Genomic DNA, 19,586 nt, shown 5'->3' with positions numbered 1-19,586 from the left:
TCGGTATACTGGGCGTTGACATGTAGACAGGGCACCTATTGGGTTGGCAGCAGACAGGGCACCAATTGGGTTGACAGCAGACAGAGCATCTACCGCGTTGGTAGTAGACAGGGCACCGATTGGGTTGACAGTAGACAGGGCATCGACCGGGTTGCAAGCAGACAGAGCGTCCACCGCGTTGGTAGTAGACTGGGCACCGATTGGGTTGACAGTAGACTAGGGCATCAACTGAGTTGTTGTAGACAGGGAATTGACTGGGTTGTCAGAAGATAAGGCACTGACTGGGTAAGAGTAGACAGGACGTTGTCATGAGTAGCCTTCGGGGGATGTCAACTGGGTTATCAGTAGACGCAGCATCGATCGTGTTGACAGTAGACTTCGAAGTTGATGGGAACTCACAAATAGCGTGTCGATTATAATCACACTGGCTGTCATACATGCCACTGAAGTTCGACCCACCGTCAAAATATTACAGTGGCTAACATTACCCTGAGGAAAGCCAATAATATGCCGGCGATCTTCCCCACAGGGCGATGCTGACATATTGAAACAGCCAATAGAGTTTAGAGTTTTCATCATAGAAATATCAAATTTTGGGTAGTTCGGTTAAGACCTTATATCTATCATCTTTTGTTGATCAGACTGGACTCATCACGGGTTGCAGTACTATTGGTGCCAAAAAGCTGTCTACTATTATCAGTCGCGTATAAAAGCGAATTGAATAAATCTCAACCCCGCGCAATACAGACAATTCACAATAGTTTGCAACACGTTGGCCAATCATGACGTGCAAAATCTGTCGACTCAATGCGCGTCGGAAAGGTCGACAGATTTCGCGTGTCGTGATTAGCCAACGCGTTGCAAACTCTTGGAAGCGCACCCGTATTAAACTACAAACTGAAAATAAAGCGCTATTGAATACAATTACATTGGTTTGACTTTAATATCGAGGTCTCTGTCTCAGTCTTGTCCCTGTCTAACGAGTTGCACGACTGACGGGGAGCGTTCAGTTGACATCAGAATTGTTGGTTTTCCCGAAAAATGCCGCAATAGGTTTGATATGAATAAACACCATAGAAGGAAATACAGTCTCTATTTTTTTCTGGTGTGCAAAATGGTCGTTAGATGTTACTTGTAATCACGGAGCCTTGTGGTTGTTTCCATAAGGTTCTCCAGGGAGCGAGTATGAAAATGTTGCCTTAGGGGTGCAGGCACCTGACTCACGGTAGACGTACGCGTAACAAATAACAGGCAATTATGTGTTACTGACCAACAAAATAAAACTTTTTCGTTTTCCATTTCGGTTTCCAAAATATAGGACGGATGCATTTAATTGGGCTTTCTCCAAGCAAAAGCTAACACTAACATGTTGGTACACATATTTTAACTGAAAAAAGTGCCCAAAAAACTAAAATGGTGGATAGAAATTGGGGCCAAATTGAAAATAAGTTACTGCGTAATTCATTTTGAGTGCATTCTGTTTGGCATGGACAATACAGTGTGTCCTCCTAAAATGGTGCGAACAAAATAAAGCCCATCTTAAACATAAAATGTCCACTTACCGATGTTTATAAATTATACGGTTTTAAAGACGACAATCTTGGCTTGATGATGCTTTCTATTTCAACTATATTAACTTTTGTTGCTCCAGAGATGCATCGCAGTAAATACAGCAATTTAGTCTGATCACATAAACTAATGGCGCTTGTATTCAAATTTGACAGCACTGTGTGCTAAAACGTGCGGACCAGTAAACCCCTTTTTTTACTGAAAAGTTAAAAGAAAAATTCAAACTCAGTTTTGAATATGAACAGCATTAGCTAGCTTATTTTGGGGACACACTCTATATCCCATCGGATTGCATGAAACTCAGAAACACGCGAAAGATGTCTGACCAATTCACACATATATTTTGCTTCACATTAATGCATTACATTACTGTTTTCCCTCTTGCTATTTACCCAACAGTTTTGAAAGCCGTGTTGTGCCCACCTTTTCTCAAATTAAAGGTCAAAATATCTGACCTCCTGCTCTCTTAAATATGCAAATTAGTTGACGATTTCAATGTCCTACATTTTTAGGACTGACTTACATGAAACCGTACTTGCCATGTCTGCCACACCACAAGTCAGGCTCAAACATATCCCATATATACAAACACACTGAAAAATGCCATCATTCAAAAAACAAAAAAATATCAGGAATACCAGACGGATGCTTCTGATACAAATTTACAGTTGCATCAATGTTTATATACATGTTCATTCATTTCAAATAAACAAAAGTGATCTGTGCTCTGCTTTCCTGCAAAAGATTCTTCATATGTTCAGTATGTTTTAATGTTAAAATATAGTACTGTACAGGTATTAACAAGGATTTGAACACTGAGGGATCTTCTTGTGTGTGTATCCAATGGGAAATGATATCCCCAAACCTTGGCAACTTTAAAAACTAGCGTAATAAGGCACCCATTTGTACACAAAATTAAATTCAGGGTTTATGAATGTCATATCAGGATTTACCACATCCTGATTAAGCACCAGTGTTCCATAAGCTCTGCATTGGTCTAGGCAAGGTTCCCACAGAAATCTGAAATCAAAATTCCATGAGTTTTCCAAGACTCAAATATGACAATTTACGAAGCATTTATTGCCATTTTGATGACAAATGCTGTTTGAAGTGGAAGACTGCCATAGTGTGATTGACAAGGATTGCCTGCAAATTTATCAATATGAAATAAGTGACCCATCAAAAGTAACCCTTGCATGATCTTGAGTTTCATGACGTTTCTTCTCTGTTATCAGGATTCCAGGGCAGCCCAATTTTTCCATGAATTTGTAGAACATATTTTTCCCAGGATTTTTTCAGGATATCCACGACCGTTGAAATCCTGTCTGGGTACTCTTATCACTTTCACAGTGCTGACTTGCACTGGACTGGAGAGCCTTGTACATCATGTTGATGCCAAGCAGTACTAAGGTATGTCAGCTAGATTAAAGCTCCCTCAAACAGAAAATTCCCGCAAAGATGCCCCAAATTTCAAGAACCTTTGCTTTACTTTAGCGTAGGTGTATTTTACAATACACTAGGATTTCTGCAGGCCCTCTGGGTTTTCGCAGGCCCTCATCAAAGTGACTGCCATGTTTACTAGACAATCTGTCCCTGGATCTGGCCTGCTGTGATTGGAATACGGGTAATCCCAGAAATTAGGGGTCCAAAAGTGTGACATTTTTGTGTCCCTGTTACATCTGACCTTTGTTATTTGACAAAAAAATATCACTGGAATTGATTTCCAACTATTACTATTTGTTTGGCAGGTAATTTGCATTAATTCGTCACTCTTGGAAATTACAAAATGTGTTCTGAACGTACAAAATCATATGTCAGATATGACAGGGACACAAATAAAAAATGGAGCCCTAATTTCTGGATATTACTCATACACATTCTAAATGTTCTGCTTCAATAGTCAGCACGCTGCAAAAAAGTACACACCAACAAAAGAAAGTCTGCTTAGGTGGCAGAGTAAAGTCAAGATCAGGTTGAACTTGACACAGCTACGAAAGGAGGAACAGCTGAAAAGTTGCATTGGGGCATTTTCACTGATGTTGAGATTTCTGAAATCTGTTAGGCTGCTGAGCTTTTAAAAAAGTATTTTTCCCCCTCAAAACCCCAAATCAAATTCTTATTTCTTGTTTTGGACATTTCAAGCGGGCCAATGTAAATTTTAACAACTTCACTTTTGAACAGCCTATTTCAAAAACTAAAAGAGCACTTGAGATGATAAGGTAAACATTTTACTTATAATGCAGTAACTCCATACTGACTTCTTAAGCAAATGTGACTGATTTTGTCATAGGCCCGCCCCTTGTCAAATTTTCAGTCAGTGAACATTTACACCAAACGAAGGCACCTTGGAAGTCCAGTTCGGGCTGAGATCATTTTTCGGTTTATTTTCAAAGTGACAAGGACCACAATATACACAGATCCTCCAGAGATGGAAAGTTTCGACCGGGTCTGCTGTCACCAGGGACCTGTGTCGCAATTTATTCTGGGCCAACATTGTCGTAATCAACTTCAGCTGATGCTGCCTTCAACGCCGCCACACATTCCACAGACACATTCATGGTCCCGATCAAAATGGACTCTTCCTTGGCATAATGAACTGGAACAGGGAGAAAAAAAGAATCTCAAAATCCGAAGCTTAGGGTGTTAATTTATGGGTAGTGTACAAACTGGATACCCTATCCAATAAAACACAAGTACCCAGGCACCCGCACCAGGAACTCATTCCAAAATTCAGGGCAAAAGAAAGAAAGAAATTTAAAAAAATAAAAATGGGTAAAGGGAACAGAACCTTTGAAACGTGTCTTTCCCAAAATACTCTTAAACCCTAACCCCCTTGGGACCATTGAAATCCTGCATAACCTCGTTGGGTTCAGCATGGTTAGGGCGAACCCTAACTCCCTAGGGACCATTGAAATCCTGCATAACCTTGTTGGGTTCAGCATGGTTAGGGTTAACCCTAACCCCCTTGGGACCATTGAAATCCTGCATAACCTCGTTGGGTTCAGCATGGTTAGGGCGAACCCTAACTCCCTAGGGACCATTAAAATCCTGCATAACCATGTTGGGTTCAGCATGGTTAGGGTGAACCCTAACCCCCTAGGGACCATTGAAATCCTGCATAACCTTGTTGGGTTCAGCATGGTTAGGGTGAACCCTAACCCCCTAGGGACCATTGAAATCCTGCATAACCTTGTTAAGTTCAGCATGGTTAGGGTGAACCCTAACCCCCTAGGGACTATTGAAATCCTGCATAACCTTGTTGGGTTCAGCATGGTTAGGGGTTAACCATCACACTGAATTATTTCAAGTACAATTTTTTATTTGGTGACGTAAGGAAATGTGTCCACTCACTGTCCACATCTTGTTCAATCATGTCCTTATCATTTTGAAGCAGTTCTCGGACGTCCACATACGCATAGCCCACGTCCTCACACTCCAGGTCCTGGCTCTCTTCCAGGGGCTCACTCACAAGAGTGAATCGGATTCTGGAAATGATTGTGCAAGTCACTGTTAAATTGCTTTGTTTTAATACCCTATGCGGTTGTGGGCATTTCCTTTCTCAAATTTCCCACAGATCTGTGTAAGTTTCATCACAGCAATAACAATTAACAAAAACTCAACATGTTGTAAGTATAGCTGGGAGGTGTGGGAAAAGGTTATCCTAAGTCGTCCCTTAAAATACTGACGTCGTGATTCCGACTAGCAGAGTGCTTATGACCACGCAAGCCTGACAACATGAGTTAAACAGTCGATTCTCGTTGTTACGAAATCCACGGGACCAAGTAGAAATGTTCGTTGTATCTGAAATTTGTTATAGGTGGAATGCAGTACAACGGTTTTGGTGCATTGTTGTACAATGCCACGTACATGTACATGCATATGCATATGCACGTGTATGCATGTAAGTGCATACACGTGAACGCGTAGTTGATGTTATATATAAAAAAAATCTTAGTTACAATGATTCAAATATACATGTATTGTGATGTGTTTAGAATGACAAAATTCACTGTCATTTGAAAACATGTTTAATTTGCATGAGAGATTTAAAAAAGCAAATACAGGTAACAGGAATTTCGTACAATGCTTTTTTGCTGCAACAGATTTTTTCCCCATAGAAATGTGCACGTTTTCATCGGGACCACAGACACGCGGAATTTCGTAATAACGAGAGTCGACTGTAGTCACCAGAGCCACTTTAGAGGTTAAGGGCTTTCCAAAGAATCCTGTACTATGTTGATCAAAAGGAACTCTCCACATTTCTCAAGCACATAGCGTCCATTTTCAACAGGATGCCAAACCGAGTGCTACAATAAAGGAAAGAGCACAGGTTGCACCTCCTGATACAAACTAACACCAAATTTATAGCAAAAATATGGCTCAAAGGCTCATTTTTACAATATCCTTGTTTTACAGAAAAGGGGTCATGGGTCAATGCAGTGGCCTCGACCACTACTACAGGATTGAGGGGGGGCTCAGGTTTTGGTCCAGATGTACTTACTTTCCTTGTGTGACGTCATCCGGGTGCAGCATGCTGACCAGGTAGTCCCTTTGAAGTTTGTTGTTCTCAGCATCCACGTGAAACACTGAAAATGAAAGAGATATCAGTAGGTCTACCTTCTCAAAGAACCCGATTTCACATTGAGAACTTAGATTCAGAGTTGATAAAACTAAGAAAAACAAACCATCCTAAATAACAACTGTTACCATGTTATGTCAAGGTAAATAATTTTATACTTGACTGGTTAACCAGATTACTTCAGTTTCCTGTTTTGAAAAAAGCAAAATCAAAAATTAAAAAATTCACAACAAAAAGTGTTCACTTACCAAGAGATGTTCAATGCCTACTAAACTTTTCAATGCTGCCAAATTTTGGGGTCAAATATTTGCTCATGTAAAATAAAAAAATCCTGTGCACAGAAAAATGACCGAAGTGTAACAAATATATTTACTTCTTTGGATGGAAATGTGAAGCAATCTTCCGTTAGAAAAGAGAATTCAAAAGGAAGCCCCCCCCAAAAAAGCGGTGAAATAGTGAAATAGTTTGCTTGAAGACTGAGCGCAAGGACGTTGATGGTGAACAACCCTACCTTTCTTGAAGTTGTAGACAAGATTGTGATATGCCTTGGGTTTGGGCAATGAGAACGGCGTTTCGGTCTCCTCTCCGGACAAGCCCAGGAAGCGGTACTCAACGTACAGTCTCTGGATGTTAGCATCGTCGATCACTGCCGTGTCTGGTTCCAGACTCAAGTGGAATATGGTCACCGACACCGTGTTCTCACTCTGGCAGTTCAAATACACAACACGACTCTACATCAGGTTTACTTATCTAGCACACAGGAATCCAAACTAAGTACAAACTGAAGCCAAGTTTCACTGTTTTACAAACAGAATGGGGTTGGTACTTTCCACTCAGACAAACACCAGTGTGTAAGACGCTTGACTCAAGCCAACCTTTGCACTCCAAAAACCAATGAAAAATACTTACATTACTGAGTTCTAGCTATCTCTCTGGTGAGAGTATAAACCTTTGAAATTCTTTCTTTGAAATGAGGAGATCTGAATCGGCGTCTGCAGAGCAATGCCACAGGTTCTTGACTCACCGCAGCTGCCGACACGGGTCTGTTCATGGCCGGAGACATGACCACCAGAGCCTCGCTGTCACTGGACACGCCTCCATCCTCCAGCTCCCCTTCCATCATCTCCTGCCCGGCATCCCCAGCCCCTACCTCCTCCCTCTCTTCCTCCTCTGACTCCTCCTCTTCCTCGATGGGTTCTGGAATATCCATCTCTTCTGCAATGGAGTCTTCATCATAGTCATCGTCTGACCCACAAAAGTGGGGAAATTGGCCAAAAATCCGGAGGTTTGTGAGAAAGTATTACCTTGGTTTGAATTAATACTTTACAGGATTTGGAAGAAAAACCGCAAGAATGCGTAACAGAACTCAGGAACTTTTTCTAGGGTCAAAAAATGGGTGCATAATTTCAGATAGGATTCATCTTACCCCCTGCCCCTGGAGCGGACGTGTCTCCAAACATGGTGTCGTCAAACTGCTCCGTCTTTCCAATCTGACAAACAAAATAAAATCCACATTGGTATGCACAATTTCAAATCCTGCAACTCCCTGTGACTGCTCCTCCTCTGACTAGAGAACACATTTGGTTATCTTTAATGTCAGAGGCGACTGCATTTGAACCAGATAAATTTCTAGCTGGGCCACTGTACGGCAATCAGTCCCCACTGCACATCCATTAATTAACCCTCCATTAATTAATAAAGGTCTGTGCATGGTGCACCAACCATGGAAAAAACTGACAAGAAAAAAGCCAGCCTGTAACTGGAAATGTTTTTACAGCATCAGAGTATTTTCAGAAATGTACAGGTTTGGGGTATGTAGGGAAAATACTGGATTGAAATTCGGGCTATACTTCACAAATGACATTGTTTTATGCTCGTGTTACACAAACCGTGGACTCAATGATGAAACTGACACAATTAACGTGACTTTATGAAAAGAACAATGCTGGCTAACACATGCGAATCAAGGAGTTTACATGAAGTGGAAAAAAGACTAAATTTCATAAGATTTCAAATTTCACATGAAACCATCAAATGCTCTTCTAAAAATGGAATGAACTGCAGTCAGATGAGGTGCGACAACACAGAATGCAATCCAATGGGATGGGATGGAATGCGATAGGTAGGACTACGTCAGGTCAGGTCAGGTCAATTCAGAAATCAAAGTGCCACTGCCGGTGACATACCTTTTCCTCTTCTTGTCCAAACTCCTCTCTCATCTCCTGGGCAACCAGGTCGTTCACGTCTTCCGCCGAATTATCCACCTGCTCTTGTCTCTTCGACAATCCTTCCAGCTCACGCTCTACGTCATCCAGCACGGCGTCCTCTTCGCTGTCGAAGGGGCTCTCCTGGGCCGACGGGCCGGCAGCCTGACCGTCGACCTCCAGAGTCTGAGTGACACCCAGGATGGGGTTGGCCGGGTTCTGTCAGGTGGAATAATTGAGACCCTTGAGACCCTGATGCATGGTCTAGTTCGCTCCAAGATGTCTTGCTCAGAAATGCATCCTTTTCTCAGTCGGCATACACTTTGTACACAATGACCCCTTGGTGATACAAGCAGGGGATACTAACGATGTAGTGAACCTTCTTGGAATGCAAGATGTTGAAAGGTAACAATAGCACATGCCAAGCTATATACAAACTACGCCTTGAACATTTTTCATTTCAACAACTCCGATAACCATTCTTCTCAACTTTGTGAAGAAAAGAAACTTCCCTATCGTACATATATTCACTTTAACCTCCTTTGAAGCACTAAAATGCAGAAATGTAAACATTCTTGTTTTTATACTTTCACAAATTTCCATACTCATGAGCCAAACTATCTGTCATCCACAGCAGAGCAGTAGTGTCTCCATAGCTTTGCGCACAAGTTTATACCACATGTTTCTTGGCCTTAAGTCCTCTTTTCACTTCTTTATTACGTTATGCAGCTTGTTTTGGACAACAGTAATTGCAAACATTTCCTCCAAACTTTGTAGATGGGTAATCTTGAAGGATAAATCTTGCACTTTTTCTTCTGCTTTTTTTGACAAGGGATGCCTTGCACGACAGAAGTACAATAGCAACCTTGAAAACAGACTGAAGAAAGGATTTCCTAAGAATAAAACACCACCACCTTCTTGCCACTTCCACTAAAAAAGAAATACTTGAATCTTGTTCGTATGGCTGTAACATATAGTAACATGCATGAAAATAAGTGATGCTGAAGTTTCACGGTATACACTCATTTTCTTTAAATAATCTTGAGTGATAAAAAAAGGAAGGAGAAGCTGTTCAATGTTTACTTGTGAATTATGTCCACATTGTGCACGATATTCAAACAGTGATTTATCCAAAATGAATACAGAAAAAAACGTGAAAAACAAAATTTGCTAGAGAGAAATAGACCTCATGACCAATTTTCCTGGGACCTGGTCAAAAGCAGGAACGATGTTTTGATCGTATCTCTTTTTCTGACTGTCTGAACACCGCGGACTCTGCAGTCATCACATTCCTTTTGTTTTCTGACGTTCTGCGTCAATGTTTACCTCTTGTGGTGGCGGTGTGACAGCAATGACGGGATTCTTGGTGGATTCAGCGGAGGACTTCCTTGGCATAGGCTCCTGCCATAGTGACAAATAACAGAGCATTCTAAGAGCTACTGTCAATTTAAGGCGTCAAGAGAATTAACGAAACAAACCACACAATAGGATTTTTATGACTAAATACATGTAGCACAGCTTTCTTTACATTTTATGATAACTTTCCACCTACTTTGCCGAAGCAAAAGGGAGAAATCTTTACATTATCGATAGAATGCTAATGAAGATTTCTATATTCAAGAGCCAAAACTTGATGTCATTCGAGGCAGAACAGGACTGTCTCCACAATATCTCTGTACATATGGCTGTACAATATACATAGGACTGACTGCACAAGATGTGTGTCCACACTTCGCTACATTCCTTGGGGTATACATTCCACTTTAAACTTGGTTTAAATGTTAAGCAGTTTGCTTTGACACTGTTTCTTCAAAACACTGTTGGTGGGTGATATTTTAAGGATTTTGTTTACACTGTTCTTATGCTCTTTTGCCGAGGAGTGCCTTGTATGACAACATCAAGATGGCGCCCGTGTGCAGATGTTGATGTTAGTATTCTGTAAGAATTGAAACTCCTTTCACTTCCAATGAATGCAAGTATTTAGATCTTGATTGTATTGTCGTAACACATAGTAACGTGCATGAAAAGAAATTGAGGGAGATATCCACTGCATGTTTCCTTTAATGCGGGTGTAGCCTCGCACTTAGAGTTTATGAAACCATGTAATGGGGTCGGAGGTTCGAATCCAGCTGCTGGTTACATCTTGTGACCTTGGGCAAGTCACTTTACCCCCCCTACATTCCTCTAACTACACAGAAGTATATATGGGTACCTGTTGGGGCCGAGCCTGAATGCGTCCCGATAATGGATTCAAAATTGGTTAGGTGCCATGATAAACAGGTCAATAATCATAGCACTGATTGATAAATACTATATATCTGACTATAACAAACACAATCATGAAAAGAGCTCATTGTCACATTTTGGTGTCCTCTCGCTTTGCAAATAAATCTTAGCATTTCACGCTTAAAGATTCAAATTTTACCAAAGGCTGTGATGTTGTCCTCGGTCGAGGCAGGGGCCGAGATTTCTCTCCCCCCCTTTCACCCGCGTCCGCTTCGGTCGGCTGGCTGCCAGACCGCGGCCTAGGCATGGCAGGTGTGGAGGCCGCCAGCGGTTGTGGCTGCCTCGATGGGGTGGCCTCGGGTGCGGCTTGAGCGGAGACCGGCTTGATCGGGGGACGGTGCGCGACAACGGGTTCTGGCTTGGATGGGGTAGTTGGTGCAATGGGTGGTTTAGAAGCCTGAAATTGACATGTTATGAAGTTGGTCAACTCTTAACAGCAGTCTCCATGACAAAATCCAGTACATAAACCCACAGCCTCCTCTCCAGCATGACTGATTTTGAGACTACTGTTTTTGTGAAACTCCACTGGTTAATATTGTTCACACCAATCCCACCAATGAAACTTGGGACTAACCAGTTTCACTATACAATGATGGCCCACAATATTCATTTGGTTTTGCGTCGGGGATATAAATCTTATGCAAGGTTTTCCCTTACAATGACGTATGTTAATTCACATTATATTCTCAGTGTTGTCCGAGTTGCGAACACAAATCACTAGCTTTCTCAGGTGGGATTTGAACCCACAATTTTGTTCTTACTACGATGTCTGCACTGGTAAACAGAAGTTGTGGGTTCGGATCCCACCCGAGAAAGCTTGTGATTTTTTTCGCAACTCAGACCACACCAAGAATACAGTGTGCATATATATGGCAGTTACAGGGCAAAACCTTGCATAAAATACTGGCCTACAATTGATGGCAGCCTTTTCTTACATAGTCAGTCTCTCAGTTGATTTTACAAGCGCAGAGTATATTTCTGAATGGTGGATACAGAAGTCAGGGTTACCTTTGGTTTGCCTGAGGTCATCTTGGGCGCAAAGTACGTCGAGTGCCATTTCAGCACCATGTCTATGGTGCCGTACACTTTGCCGTCGCTCTGTGGATATGAAACCATACAACCTAATTTGAAGTATTTGAAACTGAAGCAAAAATGAAGAAAATCAGAGAATAATGCCACAAAACAAGAAGTTTTCCCTTAGATGTACTGCCTAAGAGGAAGACAGAAATGAAAAAAACATACAGTGGAACGTCACTATACCCAACACCGCTATACCGAACATTCGGCTGTACCGAATATCGTCCTTGGCTCCTAATAATTTGTGCAGAGAGCCTACCGAACACTATTCAGTTGCTGTTTGCAATTCCCGAACGTCAACATGATAAAACAGTCAGTGTTTTTTTTATGTTGGAAAGTGACAAGTGGCCATTATTTTCCCAAGGATTAGAAGGGAAAGCCACTAGTTGTCAACGGTATTGAACAGACACTGGTTTTGTGACACCACATGATCGGGTGTGGAAGAAAACCGTACATACGCGCACAGTGGCATTGCACTAACAATAGTCTAAAGAGGGTGCCGCTGATACACTAATCAACCGAGATTCACCACAGCATGCATCAGAGATCGATCCTGAGCAGTAGTTTCACGACTTTTAGGATAAATTTGATATCAACTTTTTGACTCAAGTTTAAATTAAAAAAAAAATAACGAACAGATACATTTCTAGAAACCTTAAACTTGAATGCAACAGCAAAACATCATGAAAACAGCGAACCAAGGTATCACAAGAGGGTGCACTTCAGTTAGACAAGAGAGGGCGCTATTCAACATGGCAACGAAACATTCGGCAGTTAAATTCACTATACCGAACGACCGCTGTACCGAACATTTAGCGTGGACCCCGTCTTGTTCGTTATAGCGGCGTTCCAATGGACAATTCATGATACAGTATGCTACCCAGAGCTCACCACAGAAAGGCCGTATTTCACAGAGCATTTTGTGAGACATGGTCAACAAATTCTATTCACCAGCTGCGCATGGGGAATTTAATTATTTCCGATGCTTCCTCAGTGTTTAATGAGATGTGAGGAGAAAACCTTGCCCAGGGTTCCTCAACAGCATGTGAGCTTGAAACCTCTGCTGTTTCAGGGTACACTCCACCAGCAAACTTGCTGAATCCTGTACTGCTACAAACACATTTCTTGCACCTTACTCCTTGAGCTCAAAGTTCCCCCCCTCAAGTTGGTAAGTTGCTTCAAGACCCTCAACACATGCTGTAATTCCCACAGTACACTGGCCAATCACACAGCCATATTGACTGACCTGTTTGAGCTCAAATGTTCCCCGGATGGCTTTGTCGTGTGCCAGGCTGATTAGCGGGATCTTTGCCACTCCGATGTACGCCATGTCCTCTGGGTCGGTGTCATCAAATATGTACACGTCCAAAGCCTGAAATCAACCACGGATAGAGAAGGGTTGGTTTTCAAAGGAACTGCTAAACAGGAATGTGCTAAGCACATTAAATATTTGCTTAATACAAGCTGGTGGAATTAGGCCAAGGCTGTTTAGCACTGAGCAAATTTGGGAGATGACTATTGGTATTTATTGGTCCAGAGGGAACCATTCAGGTGAAAATAACTGTACATGTATCAGATGTCACTGAGCATGAACACCACGAGAGTTGCAGCCAACGGCACAATGTGAGTGACAATGGATATTTTATACAATAGTTCAGCTAGAGTCCTTGGAGTGTGCCTGAATTGCGCATGTGCACTGTTAAAAACAATTAACTAGTGGTTTAATTATAGTTTGTGCCCTAACTCAACCATAGCTGGCTGCTTAGGATATTAGAAATGGGATTGGCCAAGAGAATTTTATCGACTCACGTCATTTTTCAGGTACTGATCCAACTCGGCAGTCATGACGACAGGGTAAACATAGGCATCGTTAAACTCGGGAGTGTTACTGTTGGTCACTATGGTGGTGTCGTGATCGTTGAAATCAAAGAATCGATAGACGGCATAGGGGCTAGGCTGCACACCTGGTATGAATATAGGAAAGTGAAAGTGCTTGTCTGAGGGAGATGTGTGGGCTGATCAACACCAGTCAGGGGCTATGAAACCTGGCCAAAACCAGTGACTTGGACAAAAGTTACTGATAACAGGGAACTGGCTGTCATGGCCAACAGAAATTTGAACCCCGCCATCATGTAAGGTCCTAAATGACGCCAGGTGCTCTACTGTGCTGCCTACCTTCTCGGCGTGGCTTCAAGCCCGAACACCTCACCACCTTGACGGTCAGCTCGTTCAGGTTGTCCCTCTGCTGCTCCCTAGCGTCCTCGCCACCCACTGCTCCTGGCTGATCCAGAGTGGCCAAGGCCTGATTTGCCGCCTTGGTGTTGGACATGATGTAGCCCATGGCTTTCACTCTTTCCTATCACAAGCGGTAAAGAATTTGACATTTTCAAGTTTTTCTCATGTTCTGTCTTTCCTGTTTGAAACATGTTTTTTCACCCGTTTGTATATAAAATCTACACTGTTTATGTTTCTTCACCTGTCTGTTTATAACCCATGCTGTTTGCAACTAATGTTTTTCAACTGTTTCTATATAACACATGCCGTTTGCAACTACTGTTTTTTTCACCTGTTTGTCTATTATCTCCATTGGATTTTTTTTCAAAAATGAGATGGAAAACACAAGAAATGCTTCAAAACTGCAACAGTGAAAGTCAAATGCAGTGAATGCACTGTTGTGCAGGATGTGTTTTCAAAGCCACACATAAAATCTTAACCAAATCTTAACACATTTCAAACCATCAAAGAAAAAAGCTGTCACTAGTTCATGAGTCATGCATGGGGGTATTTTTTTTATAAGTCATTCAAATTTCTTGGCGAATCGTGTCACAAACATCTAGACCAACTGCACATGAATGAAGAAATGTCTCACTCGGAATAATCTCAGGGCTTGGTCCATGGGGACGCGGAGACGAACCCAGAACTCAATGGTGCCAAAGTTTACCCCGGCGCGTTCCAAACCTACATGTCAAAAGAGGACAGGTCAAAAGCAAAATTCCAAACTTAAATGCATTGCCCATTGAAAGACGGATGGCTATAATAAAGACGGGAATCAGACTGAACAGATGCCTCAACCGGGCAAGCTATGGGTTCAAATTAACCAAGGATGAACAATGCCAACGTCAACAAGTGACCTGAGTATTGAAGAGATTATGCATAATGGCAACTGCTAAATGTGAAGCCACACTCCCGGAAAAATCTCTGCAAAGTAGTTGAAACTGGCTATCCAAATGTAACAAAATAATCTCAGCCTGCCAGTTGACAGTTATTTTCTTGAGCTTACTTCACATTTGGTACAATCAGCATACCTCCTTGGGATCGTCGAAAAAGAAAAACTGTTTGCTAAAGAATCCCTACAAATACTTGTCAACCACATGTAACTGTCAAATAGTATGTTTGTCTATGGGTTCGTCTCACATTTTTTCAAACGTTTGAGATATAATGGTTTAAGAAGTTTTGCCATTCTCTTGCATCTTCCCAAAGAAAGCCGTCATATTCACCAAGTGGCTTTGGATTAACAGAACAGAAAAAGTGTACTGAATAATCGAAACATCATTTAATGAACTGAGGAACTAAATACTTGCTGCAGTCCTGATTGTAAAACAACCGTGTGGCAAACACCAGTCAGCTAACCTAGCAGCTGTTCTGTGCCGTGTAGTCGTCCGTGGGGCTTGTCCAGCAAGTCGCGGAAACGCAGCTGGCAGGCGGCGATGGTGCGGTATTCCGTCCCGATGGCCTGGTGCACCTCTAGGGTCGTAGACCCCTTCATGAGGTGCTGCAGGAAGAAGTCGTCCACTGTCACCTTGTACTGCGAGGTGAAGTCAAACTCCGGCCTGAAACGGCATTTCAATATGGATTCTGCAGTGCCATACTGGAAAAACTAACTGTGTAAAAGTCTTCGAAAACCAGATGCATGTGTACATGTACCTTCAAAAGTTTGGTTACTTTTGGGCAATTTGCATAAAAACTGGTCCACAGGCCAAATTTTGATTACGGAAGCATATAAAGATTTCAATTTCTACTCTTGTAAAGTGAAGAAAAGTTAACATCATGGTATCCTGTTCAAATTCTGTATGAATCACTCTAAAAGACAACCCTTGCAGTGTTCAGCTTAGTTATGAAAAGTGGCGGTAGCACATGGGTAGGCCTACTGTCAAGAGGCCAAAGTAGGCCAGAGGTCAAGATTTTCGACCAAAAGTAATGCTGTGGCTGAACCTGGATCATTGTGAACTAACACTGCCCACAAGTGGTTCTGCTATTAACAGTAAAGCCACGAACTCTTATCTAAAAGGAAAAATCCTTTAAGCCAAAAGTAACCTCATCAAGCAATAATTTACCTACAATCTTAACTCTGAAATCTAGTGTCTTACCTCACTGTGCACAGTGAACTAAGACACTGGATACACAATGTCTACACAGCTGTGTACTGTAACATGTACTTCTTTTTACCACCTCACAAGACCACTTCAACGCTCAAAGAGCCGGGTTATTTTTACCCATCTCTCAGCTGGGGGAGGTGGGTGGATTCTCCTCCCTCCCCAAGAACGCGGCTTGCCAAGCCCAATTTTTATGAAACTTGGCATGCATATACAGATATTCCTTACAAATGTGAAGTTTAAACTCAGTCAAACCGATGGTTTTGTTGTAACGGTCATCTGAAGTTCATGGCTGCATGCGAGCCAGTGCGTGTGCACTGAGCACCACTGTGGAAAACGTATACATTTTTGACTGACCTGTCTCGAAAAAATGCGCTGGGACAGAATGGTATGTTTGAATTTTGAAAAAATGGTGTCAAAATGACCACAAAGAGTTACTCTACACACTCGGCCATGTTGGAAAAAATACTGACAGATTCTGCCCCCTCCCCCGGGCTCTTTGGAGTTAAAAGCGCCCTCTTTCAGTCAAGCATGTCGAGCCACTGCCTTATACATCAATAAATGTTCTCACCTGTCTCCCTTGAGGATGGGCGTAGACTGCAGTTCAAACTCAAAGAACGCGTAGGTGACAAACGTTGAGGGATTTTCGTCCCCGAGGGCTTTCAGACCGTCTCTGCTGTACACGACCTGCAAATAAACCCCAGCAATGATGCCAAGCAATTGGAAGTTGCAGAGAAGAAATGAACTTATATACATGTATGGACAATTCTAGGTTAGGTGCCTTTAACCACTTCACGATAATTGACGTGTAAATAAGCAAGGACTTCCTGTGTCTGACGAGGAAGACCATTAAGTTTGTTCAGGTGAATTCTGTATGTAGCATTGTGTGATGTCTATTCTCCTGCCCATGCTTGAGGGATCCCCTTTGTGTTTGTGCACACACAGAGGTTGCAACTGGTGGAAGTTGAGCATGTGTGGCGCCCTCCAGTGGCCATGGAGCAATTATGACTCGGCCACATTATCTCAGTTTCAAAAAAGGGACAACACAGTGAGAAACGTCACACAAACCTCAAACGAAATGACCATCTTAGGCCAGCATTTGTTAAGTCCAACTTTGTAAAGGACTGTGGTCGTGGGCATCCTGTCATTTGAAAAGTTTGTATTTTCAGCCAAAAGTAATACCACACCAGGGTCAAGTTCTCTGTGAAATAATATCATCAACAAGAGGTTAATTGACAGAATGAACCGCCTGAAAATGTATCCCGGTTACACATGTCCAGAATTTTTTTTAATAACAAGACATTTCAAAGGCCTGCTTTTCATAACAGGCTTTACTTTGTGGGTACCTGTGTCATTTCTGCTGAAATAAATCTGCTATTGTTTTCAAATCAGAGTAACTAAAATTTAGCGCCTACCTTTGTAATATGAAGTTCCAGTAGATTCTGTCCCCGTTCCAACTTGACAGTTTCATCAATCTCTTCATAATCTTCATCCTATTTGCAAAAATCAAGCGAAATTCAGCAAAATTCTTCCACACAGTGTAGGGTCTTGGGTTTTTTTTCAATAATGTACAGTTGCTTATGCAGGAAATTGAAAAGGGGACTCACGTCTGCAATGTCTGTGACCTTGTACTGCTTGGTTCCATATGCGACATCTCTCAACTGCCGCTCCAATTTCTGCAGTGAAAAAACAAAGGGACTGGCTTAACCTAAGCACATAAATATGCCGATGGATTTTTACTATGAAAGTTGGCGGCTTCATAACCTAAGGCGCTGGTCCAACAATAACCGTATGAAGCACACTCTGCTTGAAATGTCTTTCAAAAACATTCTTCGTGAAATGGAAGTTGCTCATCACAAGACATGAAAGGTGAAGACTACGAGAAGCGACAAAACAAGGGAAGAATAGAAAAGGAGGATATACTGATTAAAATTCAGTCTGACTAGTAGAGGCTCATGTTGTGCTTAAACTGGGATAGATAACAGGCACCTTGAAAAAAAAAGATACAAGCAGGGAATTTTTGGGCCAAGGCCAGCCTGAGAAGATATCTGTGGAATACATCATGAAAATAGCTATCAGGGTTCCCAGAGACATCCCAAAAGTGAACCCCAAATTCCACGACAAAGTCCATGACACTTAATGCCATTTGTAGAAAAATGTTACTTGGTATTTTGAACTGGAAGACTGCCACTACCACAGACAAGGGTATTTAGCCTTGAAGGTTATCGTCATTCTATTATTACATCAAAAAATCAAAATTACCCCTGCATGATTTAATTTCCATGACTTTTTTCTTCTGATAACAGGATTCCAGGGCACCCTATATTTTCCCAATTTTCCATGACTTTTCCTGTGCCTTTCCAGGGCAACTTCATTTTCCCAGATTTTCTTTCCCAGATTTTTTTAAAAAGATTCTTTCAGGACCGTTAGAACTCTGTATTTTGGGAAAAGAAAAGCACATAGATGTGACTGCACGGAGAAGAGAACAGTTCACCCAATGGCACCACAGCAGAGGAACAGCTGAGAGATGAAAATGCATGATGACCAAATTTCTTGATGGGTTACCATCAAAAAGACAACGAAGAGCGGTCACAAATCTCATTCTCAAGTACCTTGATCCTAGCCGCTCGGATGTCCAGCAGCTGAGCGTATTCCTCCAGCTTAGTCTCATACTCTTGCTTGTACTCCTCGAGCCTTGTGGTGGCGCCCTCTACCTCGATCTGAAGCATGAACGGAAAGAAAAGAAAATCAGCTTGAGAGTAATAAAACAGATTCGTGTTTCTGAAAGAAAAACAACTAAAATCCCAATACTATCAACTCCAAGACAAACCTCAACACTGAAGAGAAGTCTTCAATGCCATTTTGGGGGGAGGGTGTGGGGTGGCAAACTGAAAAGCTTGTTTTCGAACTCAAAAGACTGGATTTCACTGGCCCATTGATTTTGATCATCCCAATTCCTTAGTGGCCACAATTTCTTTTGGTCTGTGATCAACAATCTATTACTACCAGCAACATCATCCTTAACCACTTGCCGCTGGGGATTCCAGTTTCGGACACGTATTGTTTATACACGTGGCCAGACTGTACTTGTAACAAAAACCAGGCTGCTGGGAACTACCAACATTTTTCACTCTCAATAGTGGAGATAATCCAGCCTTGTTTTGAAACAGTATACCAAGGTTTGGGGCATTCAGTGCGAGTGGATTACCACCAGGGACAAAAGCGCTCCACCACTGCAGTGATGAGCCACAAGTACCACTGCATACTAATCTGGCCCCTATTGAAAAGAGGTCAGCAGCAGCGCACTGTGCCAGTCTCATGAACATATGAAAATTACATAACTCTGCAAAATCTGGGCTCTCTTTACAAGGCGGCAGGTCTAGCTGAAATACTCCAGCATCAATAGATGCTGTCTGTCAGATTAGAGTAGAAACCAGACAGTCCTTCGTGTGGATGTAGGTGTCCAGTAAATGAAGATACAAATTTTTATAGAATTTT

At 42.1% G+C, this 19,586-nt stretch overlaps 1 protein-coding gene across 4 annotated transcripts in view; it reads right to left on the bottom strand.

Moving 5' to 3' along the window:
* Positions 1 to 1,889: 1,889 nt before the first annotated feature.
* The window catches only part of rpgrip1l (RPGRIP1 like), a 32,273-nt gene continuing 14,576 nt past the window's right edge, over positions 1,890 to 19,586 (bottom strand). For all 4 annotated transcript variants that reach the window (XM_087138021.1, XM_087138019.1, XM_087138022.1 and 1 more), the window contains 19 exons: positions 18,701 to 18,808; positions 17,696 to 17,764; positions 17,504 to 17,581; positions 16,660 to 16,775; positions 15,346 to 15,545; positions 14,585 to 14,673; positions 13,891 to 14,071; positions 13,525 to 13,679; positions 12,962 to 13,087; positions 11,647 to 11,736; positions 10,778 to 11,035; positions 9,679 to 9,753; positions 8,335 to 8,571; positions 7,575 to 7,638; positions 7,173 to 7,393; positions 6,660 to 6,852; positions 6,071 to 6,155; positions 4,921 to 5,054; positions 1,890 to 4,165 (listed from right to left, as the gene is read on the bottom strand). In XM_087138021.1, coding sequence (XP_086994147.1) covers positions 4,047 to 4,165; positions 4,921 to 5,054; positions 6,071 to 6,155; positions 6,660 to 6,852; positions 7,173 to 7,393; positions 7,575 to 7,638; positions 8,335 to 8,571; positions 9,679 to 9,753; positions 10,778 to 11,035; positions 11,647 to 11,736; positions 12,962 to 13,087; positions 13,525 to 13,679; positions 13,891 to 14,071; positions 14,585 to 14,673; positions 15,346 to 15,545; positions 16,660 to 16,775; positions 17,504 to 17,581; positions 17,696 to 17,764; positions 18,701 to 18,808 — 2,598 coding nt within the window. In that variant the 3' untranslated portion in view covers positions 1,890 to 4,046. The remainder of the gene's footprint in view (positions 4,166 to 4,920; positions 5,055 to 6,070; positions 6,156 to 6,659; positions 6,853 to 7,172; positions 7,394 to 7,574; positions 7,639 to 8,334; positions 8,572 to 9,678; positions 9,754 to 10,777; positions 11,036 to 11,646; positions 11,737 to 12,961; positions 13,088 to 13,524; positions 13,680 to 13,890; positions 14,072 to 14,584; positions 14,674 to 15,345; positions 15,546 to 16,659; positions 16,776 to 17,503; positions 17,582 to 17,695; positions 17,765 to 18,700; positions 18,809 to 19,586) is intronic.

Source organism: Acanthaster planci, linkage group LG06 (genome assembly GCF_054643075.1).
Source record: "Acanthaster planci isolate LZ-2023a linkage group LG06, COTS_SCS, whole genome shotgun sequence".
Classification (NCBI taxonomy): domain Eukaryota; kingdom Metazoa; phylum Echinodermata; class Asteroidea; order Valvatida; family Acanthasteridae; genus Acanthaster; species Acanthaster planci.
This window is presented reverse-complemented; position numbering and strand designations above follow the sequence as displayed.